Source organism: Ascidiella aspersa, chromosome 3, assembly GCF_963924565.1.
Source record: "Ascidiella aspersa chromosome 3, kaAscAspe10.2, whole genome shotgun sequence".
Lineage (NCBI taxonomy): Eukaryota > Metazoa > Chordata > Ascidiacea > Phlebobranchia > Ascidiidae > Ascidiella > Ascidiella aspersa.
The window spans coordinates 22,857,368-22,871,623 of NC_139449.1; the positions used below are offsets into that span (position 1 = coordinate 22,857,368).

Genomic DNA, 14,256 nt, shown 5'->3' on the forward strand with positions numbered 1-14,256 from the left:
ATGTGTGTTCAAATATTTAAACAATAACAAACGTTGTTAAAACTAGCAAGTAAAACTCATAGTTAAAAACATGAGTAAAAACAGGATCAGACGTTTTGTTTAAAGGAAAATATATTTCGCCAAAGTGGCATCATCAGTTCCTGTAAGAGTACAAATAAATAAAATCAGAGCGCAGCCATCAACAAACCAATAAAAGTAAACAATAAAATATTAAAACATTATAATAGACTAAAAACGCAATGAAAAGCACTACAGCCTCGCAGGCAACACGACTGGGATAAATGAGTAGGCGACGCAAATAAGTGGAGTAAGGGGAAAAAAATACATATGAGCAGTGCGAGATGCTGACGGTAAAATGCGGCTCGAATGGGTAGCGATAAGATAGCGGTTTATCTTATTCGCGGTAGAACCATTTTTTGGATGTTAGAAAAACCACCTTTTAATAAGTTGGACATATGTGAAGCAAAGTGGCTAAAGGTAGTCAACGCAACCATTAACATCCAAAAAATGGTTCTACCGCGAATAAGATAAACCGCTATCCTATCGCTACCCATTCGAGCCGCATTTTACCGTCAGCATCTCGCACTGCTCATATGTATTTTTTTCCCCTTCCTCCACTTATTTGCGTCGCCTACTCATTTATCCCAGTCGTGTTGCCTGCGAGGCTGTAGTGCTTTTCATTGCGTTTTTAGTCTATTATAATGTTTTAATATTTTATTGTTTACTTTTATTGGTTTGTTGATGGCTGCGCTCTGATTTTATTTATTTGTACTCTTACAGGAACTGATGATGCCACTTTGGCGAAATATATTTTCCTTTAAACAAAACGTCTGATCCTGTTTTTACTCATGTTTTTAACTATGAGTTTTACTTGTTAATATACGCGTCAGCGGAGCAGTGATCGACTGGCTAAAACCTGCCGCCGATGGTTTTCGATTCTATAAAGATACACCCTATTGTTGTTAAAACTAGTTTCAGTTATGTTTTCTAAACAGGAACAGATACAGGGAAGCATAAAAACTACCCAACGTGGTCGGCTGAAACTGATTGACTACGTTTAATTCGACAATTTACTTCTCCAATATTTAAAATAGGTTCGTCTGGCATATATTTCTTCAACCAACGTTTCGGCTTACTATACGGCAAGCCTTCCTCAGGTACTGACACACACAGCCAACAGGACGCAAAATAAAATGACACAAAGAAAAAAGACGAACCTATTTTTAAATATACTATGCCTGGTAGCAACAGCATATTTACTTCTCCAATTCAATCAACTAATTTTTTGAAACATGGTGGGATGGCAATCTCCAAATGTATGGTTGAGCCAACTTAAATAATGAAAATACTAGATAGACGTTTTATGCAGATTTGCACAACGCTTTACCACAGAGCTATGATGTTCCAAATTCTCTAAAATTTTGTGCTCTTTTCTATATTTTTGTTGTTTTTGTGTCGCTTTTTGACGGCTCTATATGCAAATGTTACCTATTTATATCCTATGGCCAGTGCTAGGTTATTGTGAAGTCATGTCGGAAAACCTGACATTAATCCTGTGTCCGCCCCTGTGATGGTATGATTATATATACGTTGTTTTTTCACATAAATTCGTTCTCAAAATACAAAACAGAATAATATCTTAGAAAATAAGTTCTAAGATATAGCATTTCAAACGCAATCAAATTAAAATTAACGTTAAAATTCGGTAATTTCGTTTTGGAGCATTTGCGTTTTTATAAATCAAACACTAAAATTATTGATAGCTAAGCGTTTTGGATCTATGAAGAGCAACTTTTCAATAAAAAATTGCTGCAAAACACTTAAATTATTAGCTAAAATATTACTATTAAACACAATAATTTAGCTGTAAATCAACATAAAACTGAAAAAAAAACATTTTGCGACACCAGTTTGGTCTTACAACTAGACCTACACAAAATTCAAATACCTCGGCGTTAGTCAATATTTAACCATAAATAACAATACAAATCACACCTAACTGCAATGTGGCTGTATGTAACATTATTAGCTGTCTCAAACGAATGTCTGCTATTTCGAACCACAGGTAAGCCCCCCCCCCCAAAACTTTCAAGTATCATCAATAACAAGTTTTGTAACATATAATAAGAAGAAAAAAATCTCATCAAAGCTTTACAAACAAAGCATTTACAAAAATTTTTGAAAAATAGCAGTCTCATATGAAGAACTAAAACTATTGCAATAGAAGGCCTGTATAAATTGATTTTCAAGTTTTGAATTAAAAAAAACAATTGTAATTGCGCAAATAAACTAACCACAAATGTTTAACGGAAAGACAGTTTAAGATTTTAAAAATGGAACTAAATTAAATATTATTGTTTGTACACTGGTTAATTTTAGCGAATAACAAACAGCAATATTTGATATTCATCCAAAAGCAATCGGCTACTTATAAGCCGTACATTAATTGACAGTCATACGGGCGTAACGTCTTGCTCTCCACTGCTGCTTTCCACTTTGTACCTCGTCACGAACGGAAGAAATCGTTGAACGTAGTCCGAAAAGGAAAAATAAAGAGCAGATATGTTCACGACAACGTTGAACGAAAATACGATGGGTATATACGAAATGCTGGGAAAGGGCGGCCTGACGTTCGCCACTGCGATAAATAGCACATCCGTTGTGACGCAGATTGCTGTGCAAATGCAGAGGCGCACAATGATTCCCTGGATGCGATTTTCCCTTCCACGGACTCGGTTGTTGCGCACGTGGACGCAAATCGGATAGAGCACCAATGCTAATAAGGAAACTTGCATGAGAGTGTACAGGACGTAGACCATTCTGATGATTATCCTGCCAGTTTCGTTGTGGCCCAGCGTGTTGCAACCTTCCGGACTGTGGTAGAAGGTTTGCACGGCAAGAATAGCAAGTTGGGCAATGGAGAGGACAACAATGCCGGCCAGGACAATGTAGCTCAAAACTTTTACACAAGGCCAAGAGCCGCTGGAAGCGCTTTGCTTGCGGTTGAACGCATGCTGTCGCATCCAGAGCACTGTGTACACCAAGCAGCGGTTCCAGACAGCCTGCACAAGGCCGATGATCGTGACTGCCGAGCAGAGAGAGGACGTAAGCAAGTAGCCGTACACCTCGGGAAAAAACCAGACGGTTTCAACTAGGAAACATGCGGCGCACAGGGTACACGTGCGATTCACCCACTTGAGGCCTTTCGTTCCGAGCTTTGCCTGGTACCAAGAAGCGACTACAGTCAGGTAAACGCCCATTACTATAAGCACCCTTACCATTATCTTCTCCGCTGACCTGGTGGTAAAACCGGGGTGACCGTCTGGTGAAGTAGACGAGCTTCCATTGCTGGTCGCGTTTATAAGGATGACCGATTCTGTTGTGGCGTTGATGTTGAATCGCGTGGTCGCGTTCATGTTGTGTGATTTTCGATCAGTAATATGCCATAACACGTTTTAAACGGTCAACCGATAAAACAGCAGCGTACACAGCGCGATGTGCAGAGGTTCACTAATATGCCTTTAAATATGCAGGGCATTGTACTACAAATATTATAATAACTTCCAAATCTACAGCCTAAGAATACAGAGTAATCAAAAATCGTATTTATTGTATTTTCAAATATTGCACAAACTTATATTGGTCATACGGTTCAGCAATCGATTAAAGCTTGCAGTATGACCGGATAAGAATGAACGCATAACATATAGCAATAAAAGTATTGTACAATAAATTATTAAACACATTCAAAATAAATAATTGAGGTGTGGCGTTAAAACTAATCTTTTCTGGCTTGCAGTAAATCCTAAAGTGCAGGTATAGGACAATAATTTACCGCATATAAGTTTAAAATTATCTTATACCTGGAATTTTTGAAGTAAATTGAAGTAGGCCTAATGCATAACATTACATGAAACACTTAACTAATTTTATTTCGCAAAGTTAAATACTAACTATACTGACTTTGTGCTATACCAAAATAGTATTCGTCCCTACAAAATATAGAACAACAGTCGGATGAACCTTTTTTAAAAGTCTCCTTCGGTTGACTATAACCAATTTATATAGTTTAATATACAAACCATGCAATTTGTTTATAGTTGAGTAGGCTATGTCGATCTGTGTATATAGTGTTTATAATCAGAAATCTGTTTTTATTGTTACTGCATCATGTTTACGATTTTTAGCGATAATAGGTGCTAATTACCGTTGAGGATTATATTTCTGAACCCCTTCATCGCTCCCGCAAAACATTTGGTTCCTGTTCAGTGTTTATATACTCATCTTTAGCAATAAAACAAATCCGCGTAGTAAATTTATCAAAAGCTTTGCTACTTTAATAAAAAATATTTTTAAGAGGTCTCTAATATTAAAAAAGTGCATGCCTTATAAAATCTATAAACCCAAGCCCAACTATATACTGTCCACGCGCTATAAAAAAATAATAACAGCTTCAAACATTAAAGCCTTTTAAAAAGTACAACATTTCCAGTCAAGCAAGATCACATAAAATACCAAACCTCCAGATCAATTTCGCTGATGCTGTCTCTTTTTGTTACGATAGGGTCTCAAGTGATAACGAATTAAAGTCAGAATACGAGAAAGACACCAAATAAATTAAATCACATGAACAGCCATCTTATAATAAAATGTATAGATTACTATATGGCTTAGATATAAAACAATATTATATTAATTCTTAAAAAACAAACATACAAACACTGTTCATTTTGTTATTAATTTTTTTATTCTAAAAACGCCACAATAATTAGTTTTATAGACAATTGTCGTTTATCCCGATTTGTGAGGTATTTCAGCACAATTGTTTTTTTGAATAGCAACATTTTACAATATTTGTAACTGTGTGCATTTAGCAAAGGCGATTTTGTGTCTTGATGATAATGTTAACTCACGACTCATTTCTATCCGACTCAACTAGAGATTTTCGTGTTCGAAATCAACAAGCGAAAACCGTAGGCTTTTTAAAGCATAAAAGACTGCACTTACTACGATCATTGAACTATGATTAACTAGAGAGGGTCAAAGAAGTTTTATGATAACTCGAACAAACTAAACGGTTTTTGACATTAAAGCTGTTCTCCTTCAACTATTGGTGCGCAATATTTTCTAGGCCTAAGACAATCAAGAAATCTAACATTTCAGCGCGGAAGATTGTATTTGCACGTATGAAACTGATTATTTTTTTTCCACCATATTTTTTTTCTTTCTGCTTTCCTACCAACATGCGAAATATTTTTAATCACATATTTGTGTATTTATTACCACAGTAGTCTAATTCGGACGCTATATGTTTCATTAAAACATGTTAAAATTTTTGCTATACATTTTTAGTTATTTATACAATTTCTTTATGTGTTTTAAATGACATAATTTATAATTTTGCATTTTTACAGAAAAACAAAATTTTAAATTGCTAAAAAGTAACAATAGGATTTAAACAACATAAAACCTATTTAAGGTAAAATATATTTCCTTAACAGGTTTATTTTACCCTTGCCTTTGTAAAACACTAAATGTTTCTTACGGTACGCCAAATTAACGTCACACCAATGGTGTGTATAGGCTACCAAAAGTACCTGAACAAATTAAACATTCACTTACAATTTAAACTTCCGTTTATAATTTTCATGTAGAAAATTATGTTACAGAACCAATCGGCCGTTTGCGCCGCCCACGTAGGACTATATGCTAAACGGCGTAAGGCAAGAAAATATCCTGACATGGCACTTCAAATGGAATTAAATCGCCAGCCGAAATTCGCTTAAAGGCAACAATTACTACACGGTAAGCGTAAGGTGGTCATTATCGTTGCACTCTCATCGCCCCTGGGTTTTGTGGTCCAGCAGTCCGAAATGTCAAACTGACAGCTACGCAGATGGGCGTCGCTCACAAGTGGTGGAAAAATGTGCCTAATCGTAAAAAACATTTATCCTAGGCCTACCATTTGTCCTCTTTTAGAAGGATTTGTCCTCTTTTAGGAGGATTTGTCCTCTTTTAGGAGGATTTGTCCTCTCTTTTCTCAAGAAAAGTAAATGGTCCATTGAGGACGCACAAAAATGACCAAATGTCCTCTTTTTTCGTATTTCGAGTTAGTTGCTTACACTTTTACCAAGACTTTTAGGCGAGACGTTGTATTTATTTCAAAAAAATACTGTAGCCATGAAACATGGTGAATAACTGGTTTAAAATGATTTTCTAACAAATTGTCCTACCAGCCCTACCTTCAATTGATTGTTATTGCAAACATTTGGGCAAATATTGCGCCAGAAAAATTGAACCTCACACGTAAAAAGGCCCATTAAAAAGCAAATGTGTGAGTTTTGTAGGCCTACTAACAGTGTCATTGTATGTCCAGCAATAGTTTCAGCATTCCAGAACCGAAGAAATGTTTAGTGAACTACTAAAGATCGCGCAATTTTACTAATGTTGAACGCATTTTTTCTTTGATGCCGAGATTTCGTGTAAACAACTTTACGATCTCGTTAAAAATGACCATTCCTTATTAGCAAAAGTTAGAGAACCGCAAAGTATTCATGGGCTGAATCGGAAAAAATAAATTTGATCTGTTGTTTTTGTAAGTTTTGCCTGCAAGTACCAAGAAAATGTAAAACGTTAGCCACTCATACTTAACAATTCTACTTTCGTTTTAATTTCCAGCAGAAAATGTCGTCGTTTCGGGTGCTAAAAATATGGTAGTTTTAGCGTTGCTTAAACTGCATGCTTTAATTGAAGTGTTTTTTTGCTTTATTAAGATCACGGCTGGTCGAGTGGCTTAATTTGTTGATGGCAATACGGTTAGGGCTCGTTGGGTTTGCTTAAACATTGACCCAAAGAAAAATAACAATGTACAAATTTGATTAGTTCATAGTTTCATACCACATAGTAAACAATCATGTGCGCTTCCGATTTAAGTTATATAGGACAACAGTTAAACCGGACAAATTATGTTTAAAGAATGGCACCCGGCCCCTTTGCACAACATGGATCTTCATGAGCCGTATTATTTTGTATCGAACATACTCCAAACCGGCCGTAACAATTGTGGTCAACTTTCTACAAAATCGGAGAAACTTTTAAAAGTTTGCAGCCCCAACTTCCCAAATCGCAAACCATGAAGCTTTTTTTTTTCAGTTACTTATCTATACACATGTGTAGGCCTAATTTGGATGTGAAGCATAGAACAGTATTAAAGCAGAATGAACATCAAAAATGTGAGCGTACACATATTTTAACTTTGCCTGGAATAGCGGGGTGAAAGTGATCCCCGGGAAGAACAAACCTCTCAATTTTATCGAAAAAATTGCTACACCACCATTTACCTGCTGGTCTGTGACTGATATTCCTTTTTTTCAAAATTCAGGCCGGTTTGGTTTGCACAAAGCAGTGAGGGGTAAAATGTATTTTTGATAATGTTGATTATACGGAGAGTAGTAAAGTTATGTGTTGCCTATACCCAAGTTTTTTTCTATTCAAATCATTTGTAGCAAACTGCTTTTAGTAATCCGAAAACAGTCCCGAGTATTCACGTTTAGGGATGTTTATAAAAACAGGGTTTTATGTGATAAAGGCAAAAGGGTCCGTGAGCGGGAAAAAAAACTTATTTTAGTAAGAGTCGGGAAAAGTAGAATTTATTTACTAAAATAAACCCCGATTCTGCTCAGATGTTTAATGTTTGTTCCGAACTAACACGAGTTTCAAAAGGTGTTAACGCAAGGGTTTAAAACACCGGAACGTAGAAATTCATATATGCATATAAAAGTTTCCTATCACGGGACTAAGATCAGTCGTATTAAGTTATTACAGGAATTGTCGCTGTTTAAATGATTACAGCAATTTATGTTGTATAAATACTACTTGTATAAATATATGCGTGACAAACGGTAAAATTTGTCCACACAAGAAAAGCATTTTGTTTAAATTGCGCTGGCTTTTACAAATAAAATACAAAAAACATCATTCTGACTTTTACTTATAATGAGATGAAACAAGACGATGTCGTCCACAAAATCAGAAACGGACAAATCGCAAAAGACATAGAAATCGAAAACATCCACAAGATGGAAACATAGAGTGAAAATAGTGATCAATCTGTAAATTGCACTTTTAGCACCGGTTTGCCAATAACTGCAACGGTTTCGATTAATCGTTGCCATGAATTTACGGTAATCCTTGTTCTGACAAAAACAAAGTTTATATTGAACATTTGAAGCAAATAATTGGGGCGAAAATGCAATATCAAAATAACTCTATAAGCACAAGCTTATTTTCGATTGAGTATTAAACTAAATTATAGACAGGCAGATACCTCAGTTTAAAGGTACTGATTTGAAACTTTATGTGCGGTTAAGACGTCAGTAAATATTTTTCCGAAGCGTGATCACACATATATAACAATTTGGCTTTGTAGAAATTGAGAAGTTTCTCTTACACAAAAAAATGATGATGATTGCTGAAATATTAACAAATATATATATTTCAAGATATAATTTACACATTTTTCAATGACAAATATTGTAGAGGTTGGTACGAATTTTTTTTTTCACAGTACAGTCAAAACGATTTTATCATGTCAAATCAGCTCCATAGAACCAGAATCGGTGAAAAACTGGTAAAAATCTCGTTACACACATTCATCGAACAATGAAAGAACCGGGCTTATACTATTACATTGCAAACATCAAGTCATAACGCTTAATATAACAAAGCCGCGTTCTCCAAGCCGCCAAGTTCTACCTCAACTACCTTGGTCCAAATTGCTGTAATTTTGGGGGCAAACCGTCCATGAAACGTTGAAAACTTCTTAAAAAAAATTCGTTCTTCATAATAATTATGTGGGTGAAATCATTACAGAACTTGAATGATTCGTTTTGATTTGTAGTATATGTGAAAAAAATGGGTTAATATCAGTTCGTATATAAGTGAGTAGTACATTGCATAAATAACGCGATATAGTGGATAGAAATAGAACGTAAAAGATGTTCATCAATATTCTACTATAAATGAAAAGCCAGATAGGCGCCAAAATGAAATAATGTGGTCTGCTGAAAATTTACGTTTACTTTGTGAGGCCAATTCTACTATAAATGAAAAGCCAGATAGGCGCCAAAATGAAATAATGTGGTCTGCTGAAAATTTACGTTTACTTTGTGAGGCCAATTTTGTACCTGAATCGGCTAAAAGGTTCTTAATTTTTCACCATACAAGTTTAACAAAAAGGTAGCTATAGCAAGCGACTAAATCTGGTTCTAACGGGTTTCAAACGTCGGAAAAGCTCCTCAGATCCGGTTAAAGATTGATCATCCAACGGCGGTCTGTTAAAAATAGTGACAGAGCAGCAATGCGTCACAACTTGAAATAGATTACGACACTAAAAAGCAAGCGATTGAGACGGGCCAGCTCTCATGCGCAGAGATTCGTGGTGATTACAGCGCATTCTCTGACAACGCTTCGCCAAAGCTTAAATTGCGATTAGGCAAAAATCAACTTGGCTTTGAAGGGCAAACTTTTCCTTATTTCTCGAAGCGCTGCGTCGATTCTTCGAGAGTCTTCGAACCCTGTCGGTGGGGGATGTCGGCCTTCCGCCAAAGTACGATTTCCTGAATGGAATTAATAACGTTTTTGTTAACTAGCTTGCTTAGGTAAAGCATGAGCACAAAACCAATCTAAAATCGCCTGGTAGTTGTGAGGTCAATTACTAAAGCAATAACAAATTAAACCACAACATATCAAACTGAAGATGTTATTTTATTAAAGGTAGATAGGCAGATAAAAAGCACGTATTGACTGTGCAATTAAAACGTGTTACTTGGATGTGCCATAAAACTGTTTGTCGGTATTTTGTGTGGCGGACCCGAGTATTTGTGTGGCGGACCCGAGTATTTGTGTGGCGGACCCGAGTATTTGTGTGGCGGACCCGAAACTATTGCCTGTCTGTGTTTCATTTATTCGTTTTGCAAACCGCAGATTGCAGGTTGCATCCCCCTGCGCTTAATCGCAAATAACATATGAGTATAGTTTAGTTTGTGTTGTCTGTCCTTTGTAATGACCCTTTTTGATATAGTTCACATATTACTAGGCTTTGTCAGGTAACGGGTGCCACGGTTGTTTCTTCAATACGTAACTTAATTGGCAGAGCATTGGTCCTCGAATGGTTGGGTTCTTACATTTAAACCTAACTGCAGGCTACATTTTTCGAACCTAACCCTGTTCAGATGACCCTGAACAACAATGCTACAAAGCGAATACCCAGTAAAACTTTTTTATGTCAGTGTCTCTATATAATGGACACGTAACTTTTAATGCAGTACATAGAAACGCGATTTTTTCACCAATACGAATTTTTAATAAGTGTAAATAAGGTGCAAAAAAAGAGGTTTAAAACAAAAAGTAAAAAAAACAACAAAAAAAACCTACGTAAGGTGTTTGTCCAGATTCACGTTGGGCTTGGTTCACCGAAACGAACAGAGTTTTAAAGATTTATTAAAATACATTATCAAAAGTTACATTTGCTTACTTGCTGTTTAAAGTATCTTCTGTCTTCTTCGTCAATTAAAACTAGGTTGATGAAGTAACGAACAGAAAATTTCTTGTTAACCTCCCTCATTGACGGGGTTAGATCGTACCCAGCCAAAAACAGGCGGATCGGAATCGATTCACCTGTAAATAAATAGTGTAACAAGATGCAATATTTAATAACACTTTAACAAGGCACAAACTTTAATATGATAGCAAGGCATTCTACTATGAAACTTTTTGAGTGACAATGTTAAAAAAACACAAAACCTAACAAATTTATATTTAATGGCATTTATATAGATGGTTGCAATGTTTCATATATTCAAAGCAGTGAATTAACAGTTATTTATTCAGCAAAATTAAATAAGAAAAAATAGATAAACCTTTCACAGGAGCGCCATCCATAATTTCAAACTTAGCAATTGTGTCATCTTCATGATACACATTAGGTCCAGTACCCGTTGTTTCCCGTTTGATAATGTGCACTTCCATGTGCTTAATTTTCACTCTCACAAGAAGGAAGTAGATTTTGCCTATTATGGCGTCTTTCAGGTGGTACCTAAAGTCATTTTACTTGGTAAAGTTAACCCTTTTCCTGGTAAAGTTAACCTTTTTACAAAAACAAAATTACTAATTTATTAAAACATATTACTTAAATATTACATTATTGTTAAAGTTGCCGTGGTACACAGAATTAACAACCTATTGCATAGTATTGCAGTTGCACCATATTTTATTCAAAAAAAATTAGGCCTAAGATTTTTCAATCTTTTACATCATTATTAAAAAAAAGAAAAAAATGGCTAACTGTAAACATTCTTTCACATAAACATGCTGTGTTTTGTTATTTATTTAACACAACGACAAAAAGCATATAATTTGTATAATACTAAAATACTTGCTAAGTAAAAAAATTGATATTTTTTAAATAAACATTCAGTAATATACTTTTGCTTGTTATATTCAAACTCAATGTGGAGACAATCCTCAATTCCAACTTCCATTTTAATACTGTTATTTGCTTCAGGATAAGTGCTCAGAGTGTGAACCACAAACTCCAGCTCTTTGGTAAGGTCAGATATCCGTCGGCCAACAGTCACTTTCAAAAAGTACCTGTAAAAAAGTAAAGACAAACATAAGTATTGTGCCTTGTGCCCATGTAAGACCAGGTTTATTTCTTAAAAACTTCTATGGATGGCAACAAACGATAGAGAAAATAAGAATTGCACATTTTTTTGCAATACACAGTAAAGCATATATACAGTACAAACTTGTTATATTATTTTATAATATATCCTATGATCTTTAATGTTATTTTTGTTAATCAACGTGGCTAATAATGAATTGCAAAGCCAAGAAGGGTGAGTGGATTGACTTCTTATCAACCTACATTACAGATCCTTGATAATGTGTACACCAGTGCTCTTCAAACTTTTTTGGTTTGGTAAGCCCTTAAGTTGTTGTGACGAACTCGTGCACCTTGTTTACTTAAAATGTAAACTAAGGTAAAAAAAGGCATGAAAAATCATTATGCATATCATCATGTCAATTAAACCGAGCGGAGCTGACGAAGTTTAACACACTGTTGGTGGGAGTTCAATATGGCAGCAGGCTGCTTGCAAGTACTTTGCATGTCATAAAACAGCATTCAAACAAACTTGAGAGAAAAATAGCATTCAAAAAAACATTAGAAATCATATATTATTGGTTCATAAAAAGTTTGTGATGCACCCTTGTATACCTTTCGTACTGGTGCACCCTAGGGTGCAAAGGCACACCGGTTGAAGAGCACGGGTGTACACAATCCGGTTAAAAATTAAGTTCTGCTAAATAGAACCTTACCTTAGCCTTACATTGCTTCCAAAATATGACTCAAAGGGTTTTTCCACATGTGGAAATTGAAAGGAAAACACCTTACTCTGATTAAGTACTCCAGGACTTGCAAGCTGTTTGGTGAGAGTGGAAAAGTCATGCTGATTTGTTCGGTCATACAAAATTTCTGAAAATAACCAATATATAATCTACTATAAATACTGAAATCTATAAACGATAATTTTGAAGGCACTTTTTGTTGTAATATAGTATTTATTTTAGCTTTCTATTTAAAAAATAGCAAATCTCCATATTGGTTGCAATGAGTAATTAATGAATTGCATGTTTGCGACCAGGAATCTTTTTAAAAAATGTTCAATATCCAAGCTAATTTTCTTGGATTTTTAACTGTCCATTAACTACACATACCAATTTGACCGATTAATTCAATCTTAATGCCCTTGTGGTCTATCTTGGTTCCTGGTTTAAGTGATACGCTAACCGCTCCAGATACGGTTTCGCCATCATAATAAACAGAAAGTTCTGAATACTTTGATTCAGATACACGATGTTCCACTTTCTTTCTACAGTGAAATAGTTAAATGTTAGGTTTCAAGAAGACTGATTAAGTTTAGAGTGGGTATCAGTATAGCAAACCTTTTATCTGCTCCATCCAAAAGAATTTCAACCTCTTCTACAGAACCAAATCCAAAAAAATTCATACCTAATACAAGTTGTTATTTTCTACCTAAACCACCATTTAAAGAGATGGTATCTACAGGGGTCTAGTCACAATAAAATATTGTTGAATTCAATAAAAACCTTAGTTATACTTTTTAAAGAATGTATTTTCATCCCTTCTTTAATAAAGAATCAAAAGTAGATATGTTTAAAGTAAAATATCAGATCTTAAAGATTGAAATTCATAGATGTGAATTTTTAATCTAACTTTGTAAATTAGATTGAGCAATTGCAACCAATAGAATTGGCATTCCAACTGCATTTTATAATTTGTGGCAAGTAAATTTTTTTGGCTTTATTCATTCCAGAGATTCGGATTTTTGTGAAAAACAACTGCAACAAACCAATATTCATTTTCTAAACTTTTAGTTGTGTAATAATACTAATTCAGGCGTAGACACAAGACACAAACTGCTTTACAGAAATGCAAACTACACTTATCTATTTGTCATTTTTTTAACAACATACATAGGTTAAGATAATTATTGATATTTGTTTGTCTTAACACGCATAGTCGTATGTTCTTCCATAATCTTTTTTCCCCTGATTTTTAGAACTTGACACTCTTTCCTAATCGGACGAATAAGTTTGCCATCATCTCTTAAATAGAATTATTTTTTTTGTCCAATGAGCCTATGAAAGTGATGTAAAAACGCAATACATTAGCTTTCTTGGGCATTGGAAGTGTTTCATGCAAACGAATAATAAAATATTATTAGGCGAACCTTATAAAATGCTATTTTTTATAAAAATATTTTCTATTGAAAAAATTTACTTTCCAGCACCATTAGGAAACATTTTAAAGGAACCGGAAAAGAAACATTCTCTTACGTACGAGCTGGCTAGCAGAACAACATCCCTTCCGGGACAAGTTACTTACCCAATATTTCAATACATAAAATAGTCGCACTAAGCGGACAAAAATTGTGAACTTAAATGTTTTAGAGAGGAAAAGCATGAAATGTTTTAGAGAGGACGTCACAAAGTTACGTCTTGACGTGACGTCATAAAGCATTAAAACCTAAGCACACTTGTTGTTATCCAGCGAACTCGTAAGCAAATTGCAACTGAATCCAGTCAAATGGCACAAGGGGCAAAAAATCGCTTATTTAGTTTGAATTATAATATTTACTTAAATATTGCGACTATAACAGCGTTAAAATATGA

At 34.9% G+C, this 14,256-nt stretch overlaps 1 protein-coding gene across 1 annotated transcript; it reads right to left on the bottom strand.

The window, feature by feature from the left end:
• Positions 1-9,120: 9,120 nt before the first annotated feature.
• On the bottom strand, positions 9,121-13,142 carry LOC146160913 (vacuolar protein sorting-associated protein 26B-like). Its single transcript, XM_083383447.1, has 7 exons — positions 13,006-13,142; positions 12,778-12,932; positions 12,379-12,535; positions 11,485-11,649; positions 10,920-11,095; positions 10,535-10,677; positions 9,121-9,617 (listed from the first exon to the last, which is right to left on the bottom strand). The coding sequence occupies exons 1-7, from the start codon at positions 13,068-13,070 to the stop codon at positions 9,531-9,533; spliced, it is 948 nt and encodes a 315-aa protein (XP_083239573.1). The 5' UTR covers positions 13,071-13,142; the 3' UTR covers positions 9,121-9,530.
• Between the last annotated feature and the right edge of the window lie 1,114 nt (positions 13,143-14,256).

Bases quoted from the DNA above. Each gene is read 5' to 3' on its own strand.
- LOC146160913 (XM_083383447.1), bottom strand. From the start codon at position 13,070: ATGAATTTTTTTGGATTTGGTTCTGTAGAAGAGGTTGAAATTCTTTTG. The intron at 11,650-12,378 runs GTAAGGTTCTAT...ACTTTTTTACAG, and splicing joins GGAAGCAATGTAAGGCTAAG to GTACTTTTTGAAAGTGACTG. The intron at 10,678-10,919 runs GTTTATCTATTT...ATTTATTTACAG, and splicing joins GGATGGCGCTCCTGTGAAAG to GTGAATCGATTCCGATCCGC.